Genomic DNA, 14,352 nt, shown 5'->3' on the forward strand with positions numbered 1-14,352 from the left:
AAATGCAGGTGACATACCAGCCGGCAACATTCCATTTACCACTGGGCACCTGATTACTCATGATTATCATACATTATCATCCCATCAAATTTAATTGTTAAAAGACTGGGCGAATGGGGGGTCATAGCCTCTAGTATTACTGCATAAGTTTTTTGCTGGTGAAGACTGGTTTTGAAATATTAATCTCAGCACCAATTAAAGGTATTAAAATTTGTAATCGGTTTAGATAATGACATTCAGTTTAACCACAAAATAAAGAGGCCACCAACCACGCTATTTGGAAATATTGTCAGTAAGGGCTGTAATTTCTAGTAGTTGCCTATATACACCTTTTTGAAATCCTTTATTTCTTGTTGTACATGTTGATGATTAAATTCTTCCTTGATAATAATGTAGGTAATTGGTAGCAGTCACAGCCAAGGTTATTATAGTTTTGCATTTTTATTTCGTTTTTTATTTTTTATTTCGTTTTGACTTTTTGTTTTCAAATTAAGTTTAGTTTTAATTAGTTTTTAAAGCGGGTTTGCTAGTTTAGTTTTTATTTTTGGAAAATGCTTAGTTTTAGTTTAGTTTTTATTAGTTTTAGTATTAGGGCAAGATTCAAAAAGGTCAGAAAAAGTATTGTGTAATAACTCAACAAAAACATCATACAATTTTAGAAATATGTATTCAACAATAACACCAGTAGGCTACATAAAATGTACATATGATGAGCACAAATATGTAAACAGTCTACACAAGATGCCGCAGTAAGTGCAAAATGTGTAAGTGACGTGTGCCAGGAAAAACCTAAATAGCCAACAGATGAAAGAAGACAGACGTGAACAGGTGTTTGGAACTTGGATTTGAGTAAAGTGGCTAATGTTTTGAAGTCAGTAGACTCACAGTTGTGTAGACATCCCAGTATCAGTCCACATATTAACCCACGCTTCCTCCCGCTTTTGGTGTTCTTGCGTATTTACTAACCAGCAGCTATCGGGTCTCCGGTGAAAGCCCGCCTGTAGTGTTCTCTGTCCTACAGTTGGCTCCGTCATGCTGCCTGGCCCTGTATCCATACATCCATGCCCTGTACCGGGGTTAGCTTCTATTTTGGGGAAAGGGGGCTTTGCATTCTCCTTTACCTTGTTAAGGTAAACTAGCCTCCTTGTGCGCGCTTCTCAAATGTACTTTCAAATTCTAAGTTATTAAACAATTTTAATAACTTCTCCACATATTTTCCCACCTTCCACTGCAAGGCACTTGCTTTTATCTGACACAGTCATAATCAAATAGGACTCTGCTGCTTTCTTCCGCTTTTGGTACCGCCATGATGCCAGGCGAGGGGCATGGACTATGTTGTGTTCAATTTGACATGGAATGTCGGGATTTCTGGGTTCCCAGTTGGAAACTATATGTCTATGGCATAGACTGTATAAAACAAGTCTATGGTCGGAAATGTCAACTCTGAAAGATATAACGTTATTTGCTCTATGAAAGACATTGACAAAGACGGAAAAAAAACTAAGGACATTTATTACTTGATTATTTTATTTGAGTTAGTTTTGCAAACGGACATTACAGTTTTAGTTAGTTATCGTTTTTTTTGTAATGCCTCGTTTTTTCAACAGTGTTTTTTCCCACCTAGTTTTCGTTATTTTTGTCGTTTTTGTTAACGATTATAACCTTGGTCACAACTCCTTAATGCTCTTGTGAACATTACCATGTCCCGAAAACAAAGAATATCTCAAATTTCTATTCTTTATTAAATACTTTGACATTTGCCCCCTCTCCACTATATTTGTCTTGGTTATCCCTTCACTGCTGAGAACTGTTCTAGCAGCAGTTACATATTGAGTTGCCCGCAGCCTGTTTATCAAGGATTAGCTTTGAGCTTTGTTATTTAAGAGGTATTATATGAACACTGGAGTCCTCATTGTGAAAACCTGCCTGTCTGACCTTTTAAAACAGTATGAGTGTACCCTCATTGTGATCCCCTGTCTTTGTAAGCCCCTTTGATTAACTTTCTGTTAAGCAAGTTTTTGGGACTCTGGCCTTCTAGCTTTCTAACACCTCTTCTCTCTAAATACCGTTATGCAGCAGTGGAATAAAGATGGATTAAGCCTTGATAGCATCTTAAGTAATTTACAATAGGCTTGGAGGAGGCAAGCAGACCATTTGTGGAAGTGCCACGTGTTGAATAGCAGGTTAATTTTTCAACAGAGATGGATATTTGAAAGAATAAAGGAGACGGTTATGAGGGGGATTCGAATTCCAAGGAGGGATTAAAGGGTTGTTATCTAGTTTTCCTTGGAAGATAGATGGGGAGTAATGTGTATGCAATGAGTAGAAAGCTGTAAAACATACGAAGCAGTTGAAACAAAGGTGAGGGCACTTATCCCCTCCTGAAATACCCTTTTCTTGTTAAAGACAGGCTTTTAGAAAGTTTATCAACAAAGCCCCAAGTAGCATTAATGCAGGTTTGCTCACAAATTCAAGTTGAAGGGTTAATATTGGCATGCATATTGATGTTTACAACTCAAGATTCTGCTTTTTTTTAATGACCCTAGCCTTTCAATTACAAGCACTTCCTGCCAGCTGCAATACTTCACAACAAATTCCCATTTTTCATTAGTTTAATTTGTTTGTGATTATTGAGTTCCCAGTATGGCCTATAATTCATGAGTTTTGTGTTTTCCCAGGGACCAGGAGACTTCCAGCAGCACATGTCTGGTAATTTTGGTCAGCCCCAGCGGCCCCCTCATCACATGGAGCCCTTTAGGAACCAGCCACCTCAAGGCCCCCAAGACAGAGAGCCCCTCTTTATGGGAGGTGAGTACCACACCCACCTTGGACGAGGGTTACAAAGCTCTCTTGACATATTTAATCCTATTCAGCATCACCTCTGGCAGTATACCTACAGGGTATGCTGCTAGCTTTCTGGTGCTGCTCTATCAGCAGCACTCATGTTAAATGCATGTGTATATATATACATCTGAATGAGCCTTGGAAACTGCATTAAACAAATATATTTCCGGTTTTCCATTAACAATGTTAATGCAGAATTAAATACAACCAACTTTTTGTTGTTTACCTTTTCACCTTGATAGAGTTGTCTGTTTTTGTTTCCCTTTGCCATACCACTATACATCTAGAGAGGGATTTATTGATGCATTGAAATTGGCTCACAAGGCAAAAACTGACATCTATGTTGTGTGGTTGTTTGGTCTTCCTTGTGTGGGCACAGAGCGCACAGAGTCAACACGGTTTCCAGGGCAGCACATGTTTGATCACCAGGGCCCCAGTCCTCTGATGAACAGCAGCCACAACATCCACCAGCAGCAGCAGCTGCCCAGCCAGGGCCACATGGGCTTCGGCCCACCCGGACCCTTTAACCAGCCAGGTCAGGGTCCGCTAGGAATTTTTCCAAGAGAACCCCCAAGGCCCAACCTCCCTCCGCACCAAGGTCATCAGGGTATGGTCGGCTTGAATCAACAAGGTGGCCCCCCCAACCAGCCCAGACCCTTCATGGACCCTCGTCAGCCTTTTGGCCAGCAGGGGAACCTTTTTCCCCCTCCACAAGTCCAGTTTGGGATGCAGGTACGACTAAGAGTAAGTGATTTTAAGAACCTGCAGATTTTGTGTATTTGTGTCTGTGTGCACAACAATTTTGTGCTGTTTCTTTAGTTCCTCCCTAAATGTTTATTGAATTTGCTTGCTAAATATGGTAATTTGATCTGAGTATCAGATGTTTTTTGTAGCATCCTGTCTTACCCGTGGCAATTCTTGTAAAGGAGCTGGCGAACAATTCACATGCTTTGTCTGCCATGAATGTATGAATTTTTGTCGGTTTTGCTCTGGATTATTAAAACTGCTGTGGCCTGAGCAATGACTAGACAAGAGTACTGTACACAAATAAAGTAGACTAGTTATCATATTCACTGTTACTGAAGCATTAAGGAAAAAGACTAATGTCTGTTTGGTACCTCGGCATTTTGTCAAGAGGCATAGACAAGAGCTCCCTCTAGTGATTGAATCACTATTGTTGTACTACTAGGTAGCTGCTTTAGGATACCAGTTAGAGGTTAATTATATGCAGGAAATTGCCTTATTTACAATTAAGGAAAGCTATTAAAGGGTTAGTGGTTGTTTTTGTCTGTGCAATGTTATTAGGGGTGCACAATTTAGAAAATGTCACGATTCCGAATCTCCATCGATTTTCAGGCTCAAGATTCGATTCAAAATTGATTTTCGATTCAAAAACGATTCTTGATTCAAAAACAATTCTCGATTTCAAAAAACAATTCACAGTATGTAAATGTAGTTACTTTTCCCATGTGATTGCAGTAGACATACATACAATTTTTTTTTTTAATTAATAAAAAAATAATCGATTTTTGGAATTCTATGAATCGATTTTGAATCAGAGCTTGAATCACGATTTTAATATGAATCGATTTTTTTTATTTATTTTTTTGCACACCCCTAAATGTTATCCCTATGGAATGTCTTTTGTAAACAACCCATGGAACTTCTAATATTATTTTACCGTTGTATTTATTCTGTTCATTTGATATTGTGTGTAATTTTAGTTTGGGCTTTTTTTTCTCTTTCTTTTTTTTCAGTATTTTAGTTTGTTTCTATTTTAATTGGATTATGCATTGGAGAGTGCCCAGATTAAGCCCCTCTGAGGGTCTTTTGCATCTCCATCACATCTTTTATTTATTGTGTATATTAATCTGCAGTATTTGTATATGTGTAAACCAATAAACTAAACTATTTAACGTTGAGATTAGCGTTCATAAGAAGCTATACTATTGCTATTGTAAAAAATGAAATAAAAATGACATACTTTTTGCATCATATGTCATAAGTTCTGATTTTGCGGGTTTACTCAAGTCTCCTTTCTCTGATATTTCAGGGCTTAATGCACGGCCCTCCTGTCTCCCAGCTTCAGCATCACGACCCCTTGCCATCCCATCAGCCCATGCACCAGCAGCAGCAACATCATAGGCAGGAGTTACCCCATCATCAGCAGCAACATCTAAATGTCAATGAGCCCCGCCCCATGATGCACCATGGCCAGAATCTCTTCCATCAACAGCATGCTCATGGTAGCCCCAGGCAGATGACTCCCCGCCCTCAGAACTCCCAACAGCGCAACATGTCCAACAGGCTGAGGATGGTGAGAGATTAACATATCAGCTCATCTATTTTCTGCTCAAAGTGAAGAAAAGCAGTAGAATGGGGTCATTCTAATTACTTTCTTTCTTTCCTCAAAAAAACACAAGTAGCATGTGAAAAATGGATAACCCTAAATGCAAATATTAATATCACATTGATTGTAAATCCAACATGAAATGTTTACATTTTGCCCTTTCTGCAGAACCCACCCGTCTCCAAACAAATGCAGCAGCGTAACAGCAACCTCCGGGAGCTCCCTGTAGCACCTGGCAACACAAACATGAACAGTGCCCGCCCCGCTGCCAACGTTAGGGCTGTTGACAAGGCAACGCAGGGGGTGCGTCCTGGGCAGAACACTCAGCTGGTGCCTGGTGGTGGCAGAGGAAGAGGCCAAGTTGCTGCCAAGATCGAATCACAGCCTGGGGGAGCAGGCAGGACAGTGTTTCGCAAGGAAATCCCAAGCACACTGTCCAGCACGGCACCACAGGTCAGCTTTTTGGCACTTATGTGGGAAAAAAGGAAGGGGGAAAAAATGTCATAATGGCACAATTGACAAATTAATGTGTACTACTTTTTTATGGATATCCTTCTGAAATGGTACTGTAAACTGAGTATTTGTTACCTGCTAAATTCCCAGTTACACAGAAATTGTACGCTCGGCCAAGCCTATTAGTTTGCTGAGAAGTACCCCAATTTATTAAAAGCCCAATCATAAGGTTGTTAATGACAGCACTCTCACTCAGTTGGAAAGACCAGATCAATACTATTGCATTTTTCTCTTGGGTTTTGCCTTTGATTACATCTGAGTGTCAGGCCAAGTAATATGTTCAAATAGGACACAGTGGCTCACGGCTCCCCTTCCAGTAATTGGAGACAGGTAGTCATATTGTCAGTTTGTGTGTTGTGCCACAGGACCCTGTTGAGGATGAGGAGACACGGCAGTACCGTCTGAAGATTGAAGAACAGAAGCGTCTGAGAGAGGAGATCCTGAAGAGAAAGGAGATGCGACGGCAGATGCAGGCTGGAGTTAGAAAGAAGGAGCTGCTGGACAGGCTCAATGCCCAGACTCCTAGCCAAGGCCCAGCTCCTTCACAGATTCAACCCTCACAACAAAATCAACAAATGCCACACCCTGTACACAACAACAACAACAACAACAACAACAGCAACAACCACAGCAGCAACAACTACTACAGCCACAACAGCAAAGACAGTTGCCTCAGAGAACACAATCATTAAATCAATCATTAAAGAATTCTAACCAAGCCACCCCCATCCCGCCCAACGGCACTCCTCAGATCCCTACACCACGTCCCAATGTCAAGACACGCCTGCAGATGGTAAAAGGTAGTGCCCAGCAGCAACAGACCCCTGGGCCTGTTCCAGACCAGCAATGGAAACCGCCTCAACAAAATCATCAGCAGCAGCAGCTGCAACAACAGCGAAGAAACAGTGCTGTGCAGAACATTAACATGCCTGGTGTTCAGATCCAAGCCAATCAGGTCCCCCAAAAGATAATACCTGTAACTCCCTCTGTGGGCCCTGGCCAGGCTCAGGCTCCAACTCAAGGACCTATACCTGGGACTAAAAGAACTGTGATGCAGCGGGCCAAGAATTCTGGTTTTGAAGACCAGCAGGTGCCACCAAAAGTCAGAGTCGTCAAACTTTCAGGAGTGGTGAGCACACCTTCTTTTGTGATTTTACCCACAGGGAAACGACAGTGTGGAAATGAAATGCCACTGATTGGCCTCACACTGTCTATTTTGTAATCTAAAAGATATCTAACCTATGGGAATGACAAGGTGATGGGGGTGTCATTTTGGTAAAAATTGATCTGTTAAGAGTTTCCTCTCTAAAGCTTTGAGAACTGGTATTTTACCTTTAGAACACAGAAAGGCAGTAAGCATTAAAGAGAGCAGTATGACATTTATCTGTAGAGTTGGGGACACCTCATCACTGCTCTTAAAGGTCGATATCCTCTTTTAAGGGCAGACGAGTATTCTTTGAAAGATAGAGGCCTTAGAGAGGGTAAAACAAGAATGACAGTAACAACAACTAGTCCAGAATTACCACTGCTGGCTATTTTATACTCACTTGATAAGTTACTGCTGTGGCCTTAATTACACATTAATCTTATTGAAAAACCACAAAGGCATGCATGTTAAACATTCATACTTGCCACTGATGAGACATGTTGATGGTATGTGATAGTATTTGAAATAAGCTGCTTTCCGACTCCATCCCAGAGGATCAAGCCACAGAGCCAAAATCACAGGCTGGCTGCAGATGAAGATAACTGGGTGTCAGTGCGTTTAATGGAAACCTGCGCAGAGCTATCTGATGTACCGCATCTTGGAGGAAAAAATGAGTGTAGGATGTGAGGTGGAGAAAGAGAGATGGAAACAGAAAGAAACAGCTAAGGCCTATAGCCATAGTGAAAAGAAGAGTGTCTAGATGCTCCCTCTTCCACATTGTTCTGCTGTCATCAGTGGGCACTTGACAATGTTATCGCCTCCCTCTTTTTTTTTTCTTTTTTTTTTTTTTTTTCTTGCTCGCTCTCTTTTTCTTGCTCGCTGTCATCCCTCAGTTGCTTTTTTCCATCAACCCATCTCTCAGGTGCAAGGGAACAAAAGAATGCCAATCCCAGACCCTTGTAATTAATCTTTCTTGGTTGAACGGGGGGAAACATAATACCTGTGTAAGAAAGTTGCCACTTTTGAGGATTTGGATTTGTATGGCTTAGGCACACAGATAAGAGGCAAATTATATTTTCATCAGGGATAATACAAAGCTGTGCTAGACACAAAAGCTGGGGAGGAGGGGTATAAGGGGAATCGGGTACACATCGAGCCTCTGTCGTTCCAGTGTAATGCAGCTTAGCATTTGATGGGTGCAATCAGAAGCTGTGATTTCTATAGGAGGGATTAATCCATTTACACTCAACTGGGGACAGGTCAGAGATATCGCCTCTTTTCTTCCCCTGTATTGATCTGTCACATCTCTCCGCAGAGTCGGGGAAGAGACGACCTTCAATTCTTCCCCGCATGTCAACGGAGTTGAGCTGTGACTTTATTTGATAATGAGCACATCACCTTGTTGGGTTGATCTTTATTCCCCACAGCATGTCTGATAGGTATCCAACGCCAATGCTGGCCCTTTTTCCCTTTGCTTTGTAGAAATGTCCTTGCCTTCCCTTTTGTCCATAAACACTTTGCCTAAATGTCTAACGTGAATAGGAGTTTGTTATGCCTGCAGATAGATGGAGATAAATGCTGGGATTTTGTGTGAGTTGCTAAATTAGTGGTCTCCTCCATCATCCCCATCCAGAGTGGAAAGGGGCCAGTGGCAGCCGGCGGCCCATTGCAGCAACAAGGCACCTGGTCGGCAACCCCGCTCAACCAGGCCGTGCAAAGAAAGGTTACCATGACAGCGCAGCAGCAACAGGGACCAGGCGGAACACCACAGGCTGGCCGAGGGGTTATGGGCAACCAACAGCAAAACAGGGTATGTCATAAATGAGCACACACCTTATCTGTGCTGTGGACACCAGCAACCATTTCACCTAAGATGTATATATTATTATTATTATTATTATTATTATTAGTGCAGAATGTGGTGTAATGGCAGTTCTGAAAAAAAAAAGTAGCTGAAATATCTCCTGTAAAGTTGTCCTATGCCGCTGGCGCAACCCTGGCATTCAGTAGACATAGCAATCGAGCAGTAGTGGTAATAAGACAGGACAGCATGCCAGGTGCAGGAGTATTGACAAGCTGAAAGCAGTGTAACGCGGGGGGCTACACAAGGTCCCCTGGCCTCTCTGCACGCCTGTCACCACCAGACTGCTGTCACAGTTACCATATTCACTTATGCTGACACGGTAAGGCAGTCACCATAACGCTTGCATGGCTCCTCTCCCTTTAAACTCCCCCAATGCAAACGTATATACACACACACTCACAAACTCACTCTTCCTCCCTCTCCCTCTCCCTCCTCTCCTCTCTTCTCTTTTGGGGTCTCTCCCTCCTCTTCCTCTGCAGCTGAAGAAACATACCTCTCACTCTCAAGCTCAAATGAAGATATGCCATGCCACAAGCATCATGCTCTGACGTTGATGTTCTATGTAGAAATATGATATCTCAATCATGTGAAAGCTTGGTGTGTCTGAGAGGTGTGAGAGGAAAACATAGCATTTTTAAATTTTCCTTTGTGCTGAGAAACATTATAGCTCCTCTCCACATGGTTGAATGCGAGATTAAAACATCAAGCATGCCAGTGAAAGCTTTAGTCTGTGTTTTCACCCGCCATCTTTCTCTTAACATTTCCCCATTTTTATTTATTTTTTTAACCACATTTGGGCAATTTTTCTCACACCTGGCGTCGGTGTAGGTTGTCGTTTCGGGCCGGGGCCGAGGTAGAGGGGGTGGTCAGATGGGTCGAGGTCGTCCAATATCCACCAGACAGAGCCAAAGAGGAGCAGAGGGCGAACGCTGCACTGTGTCCATAAAGGGCCTCTCCTCATCCACAACTGATGTTCAACTGCAGAATCTTCTCATGTCCATCGGCCCCATAGAGGTAGGTACCGAACTTGATACTTAGGTGCATTTTTATTGTGTTCAAGTACCTTATCTTATGACTTAATATGCTTGTAAAGCATCCAATTTGTATAAAGAGTAACAGTCTTTATACGTACCTCATGATGAAAACTTAAAATATAGATGTGTACTTGCACCAACCAGAGGGGCAGTAAATACATTTTCGTAGTGTGATCCCATAGCGCCCTCTGTCGTAGTGATAAGGTAGGTAGAGAACGGGTATGAATAAATCAATTTCCTGATACCACCCCCACTCCCTCTTGTGGATAAGGGGAGAATCTAGTTGTACTAGATCAACCTTTTTCACAGCAGACATTTTGACTTGTCACAGTAGGAAAAGCACAGGTGTAAATAACGAAATGAATGATGGCTGAATTCCATTTAGCTGCTTTGATTTCAAGTTCCTGGTATCATGCGTGCTTGCTCATTGTCACTCACTGAAGCAGTTAAATAGAACAGAGCCACCGTTGGTTATTAGTAACACCTGTGCTTTTCCTACTATGACAAGTCAAAATGTCTGCTATGAGAGAGTCCTATTTGTATTTTACTATTTCTGTTTATTGCAGATGTTCAAAATGATGCCCCAGCAGAGAAAAGCAATCGCCACATTTTCCAGTCCCCAGCATGCAGCAAGTTTTCAAATGAGCTTCCATAGGTAATCAATATTCCTCCCTCTTTTCATCATCTTTATTGAAATACCAATTAAATGATTACATTCTGTGGTTGGTAGCCTTTGCATTTTGCCAATGTGCTGGTCATGGAATTTAGCTGCTGTACACATTGTATACACAACATAAGTGTTCATTAGTATCTTTACCCCAGAGACGATGGCTCAAACATTATTATCACAATTACTACACAGGCACATGATTGATTTGTCCCACATTGATGTGTCGCTGATTGATGGATGAGGAGCACAATAGAGCCAGGGAGTCCTGTTACAAGAAGTCACTTTCTCCCAACGTGGGAGCCTCTCGTGCACAACTCCAACCTGGCATAGGAATATTTCTTCAGCCCTTTGTGGTTACACACCAACGTCTGTGTACAGAACCATCATTCATCTCCTATCAACGTGGAACAGTGAACATAAAGACTTTAGCTGCGAGCATGCTATTGTTTGACTTTGTTTACCAATTGTCCATTGGTGTAAAATGGCATTGGAGAGACACTGGACACATAAACCTACTTTGATGTAGTTTGTGAAAAATGTTTTGTGCATCTTACATGGACAATAAGTAGAATTTATCATGGGATAATGGTTGCTCCCCTCCTCAGTTAGACTAATTATTAAAACCAAACAAACACTTTAACTTTGTAATTGAGATATGACCACTTCACAGTAGTTTTTTATTATTTGCGGCTCGCTGATTGGTTTGGATGCAGGAAATTGTTGTGGCGAACTGTGGCTAGCAGTATTTCTCCCCCTCTATAGATGGCAGTATTTCATCACTAATGGTGCTTCATTTTTCCAACTCAAGCCAGCTTTCAGGTAGAGAGGAGTCTCTAAGATGTTTTGGGGTGAATGGCACTCCCTAGTGGAGAACTTGCATACAGGCAAAGAAGTGAAATATTTAACATTTGACACATAGCAGTGGCTGGGAGCGAATAGGCACTGGATGTACAATGAATACTGGTTATTAAATTCCCAATGGTTTTAGGAATTGTAAATTTTGTGACTTTTGTGTAGACTTTGTGGTGCTTTTCAGTTTCAGTGATGCTTCTGTGGAAGATTGTTCAGATCATCTCTAGTTTAGGTTAGTCAATTTGGTCAGTTGGCATTGCTCCTTGTTCTAAACTTAATGAGATCTTTTAACTGTTACCTGGAATCCATTTTGGAATAACCTCCCATGCATTTTGGATGTATATTTTAGTTGTATGTCTGATTATGGATTAGTTAGATTTAGGTTTATAGTCTGTGTTGAGTGGTCTTTGAAGAAATATGTATGCAAGTGTTTTTTTGTTGGGTTTTTATAATTACAAATGTATATTGTTTGGGAGATGTATTAGTCATTAATTTTGCTTTGTCAGAGAGGATTGCTTACAATTCTCCTCAGGATACATTTCTATACATTAGGCTCCTCCTCTTGCCTATAATTGTTCAGAATCTGCGTGACTATCAGAATGATCATTTGGTTATCACTGAGCTGCATGGTTTACCTAGAATAGCACTTTGAACAGAGCTGATAACATAGATGTTTGGCAGTAGAGCAGAAAACTAAAACAAATTCACTGTATTACTTTTCCCAATTAATTTAATTCCCCTTATTATAATAAATCATATTGATATTGTACTCCTACATAAAGATACATTTTTTTTCATGAGAAATTCTAAGTAACACTTGTACAATCTCTAATACTTTTTAATTTTCTCTGAGCATGTGCCCTTGTTTGGGGAGTGCTACCACATCACTGAAATTCTTACATTTTCTAAATACTAGTTTCTGGCTCTGTTAGATTTCATCAGATATCACTACATTTAGCAAGTTAGGCTCATTTACGTTTTCCACAATTCCATGATTTCTTTATCACACAACTTTTTTGTCCGTTCCGGGTTTAAAGTTTGTTAAACAAAAACAGTTCTTTTAAATCTTAAGACGTTGTTACCCATGTTAATGTGACAAAGAAAGCTGAGGGGGCAACCATTATCTATGTAGTGATCATGTGCATAAGTAGACCAGAACTTTCTCTCAATATTTATCCTGTTGAATTTTTTTTTTTGTTATTCTTTACTTATGTTGTATCAAGTTAAGCATTTTTATATGTAAGGATATGCTAATGTGTCCAGACATAAATCATTTTACTAGTGTTATGTTTCCAATTTAGAGCCAAAATGAAGAATGACTGGACCACAATTCTGTTTATAAGACATTTGACAACAAGTTTAAGGTAAAATAAAAACATGGCCAATATACCGTGAACATGCAGGTATGTGAAGCCGGTTAAACTTTAGCCCAAAGATGTGTGGTTGTGTGTGATGTCTATGTGTCTGGTGCCTTTACGAATAATAATCTTTCTTATATGTGCTGCTTTTTATTAATTTATACTTTTACGTATCTTGTAAGTTCTTGGTTATTCATCTTACAACATATCACATATACTTTATAAAACTTTTTAAACACCTTGTATGGCAAGAAATACTACCTCATATAGATTTAGGGGGATGCCACTGAATTTTGGCATTGAAATGATTTGCTTCATAGCCAGAAACAGAATAATTTTTGTCCTACCCATTTAACTGTGATGTCATACTAATGTTCAGCTCCCTACGGCCCTGACATGCTAGAGGTAAAGCAATAGGCAAGGTAAATGTAGCCACATTTTAAACTCTTTCACTGGATTTGACTCATACGAAGATCATTTGGAGGGTTAACATTTAGACATACAGTCTTCAAATTACTGTTAGTAAATCAACTCATGGCTGTGCATCTGGATGACATCACAGATTAATAAGTTCATGGTTGTCTGGTTTTAAGACTTCAGAGAGTTGTTCATGTTCACAAGTACCTATTGGCCTATTATTTGTGAATCAAATTGATACATTTAGAGGTACTTCCCTTAAATTAGCCATTACTTGAAAAAAATCAAAATCCACACAAAAAATAAGCTGCACATTCATGATTCTTGCCAGTAAAGGTCACTAGATTCGCAACATGCTTGAAGTATTTGAAGTATCGGGACAAATGGGGTGTCTGAAAATGTCTAAACTCCTACAATTTCTTCTTTCTTGTAAAACCTGAGGTTCCATGGTTTTAAGTCTTTTTTTGTATGTTGTGCAGTTGTTCTAAACTGACTTCTTTATGTTTTATTCCTTTTGTTTTGAGTTGAACTGATGTAGAGGGTTTTGTTCTCTAACAATGTGTACTTGATGTCTTTCATGTTGTGTGTTGCACTTGATTTTTAGTGCTGTGGTAAATCCTGTGGATTTGAAAAGTATGGGCAATGCCAGTGATAGTTATATTGCTACAAGACATTTGGTCTTGTAATGACAGAGCAGATTCATATTGAATCTTTTTGTACCTTAATTTTAAGAATTCCGTACATATATGTACCTTGACCTTTTAGACATGTTGTATTTCTCATAGTGGTTTCCTTGAGGAAAAACGGTGCTCTATTGCGTCCTGATTTACAGCAAGCTATTTAACTAGGTTGTTTTTCCAATCGCGTCATCTGATGTGGTTGCATTATGGTATTTCATATTTGATTAAGATGGATTCATCTGTGCCATAACTATGGGTCTTTCTTAATGCTTGAATACGCTGTCATTATGGCTGCTAGTATCAGAATGGTTTTACTAGCTTTGGGTCAAATACGCAACACTTGCTGGGTTGGGTTCTACATAACACTAACTTAAAACTTTTTTTTAACAGGTGATCCAAGGTGCTGAGATTTTACAGACTGGCTGAAATAATCATTCTTTCTTTTTCTTTAGGTCACATCCACTTAAACGGAGTTGTTATCAGTGTGATTGCTAGCCCTAAAAGCAAAGTTAAAGGACTATACCAAGGGTTTAGCATGTTTCAGCAACTTAAAGGCAGCTGTTGGTTTTACATCATCCTAGGAATGTATGCAAGTCAACTTGCTTAAAATTGGTAATTCATCA

General features: G+C 40.3%; 1 protein-coding gene across 1 annotated transcript in view; it reads left to right on the forward strand.

The window, feature by feature from the left end:
• Window positions 1-12,701, forward strand: part of rbm33a (RNA binding motif protein 33a) — a 42,823-nt gene extending 30,122 nt beyond the window's left edge. Inside the window, 10 exon segments of the mRNA XM_039790049.1 lie at window positions 2,679-2,808; window positions 3,224-3,588; window positions 4,898-5,161; window positions 5,363-5,647; window positions 6,073-6,297; window positions 6,300-6,836; window positions 8,488-8,664; window positions 9,547-9,732; window positions 10,319-10,407; window positions 10,615-12,701. Of these exon segments, the coding sequence (XP_039645983.1) occupies window positions 2,679-2,808; window positions 3,224-3,588; window positions 4,898-5,161; window positions 5,363-5,647; window positions 6,073-6,297; window positions 6,300-6,836; window positions 8,488-8,664; window positions 9,547-9,732; window positions 10,319-10,407; window positions 10,615-10,663 (2,307 nt within the window). The 3' untranslated portion in view covers window positions 10,664-12,701.
• The last annotated feature ends 1,651 nt before the right edge of the window (window positions 12,702-14,352 follow it).

Source organism: Perca fluviatilis, chromosome 22 (genome assembly GCF_010015445.1).
Source record: "Perca fluviatilis chromosome 22, GENO_Pfluv_1.0, whole genome shotgun sequence".
NCBI lineage: Eukaryota > Metazoa > Chordata > Actinopteri > Perciformes > Percidae > Perca > Perca fluviatilis.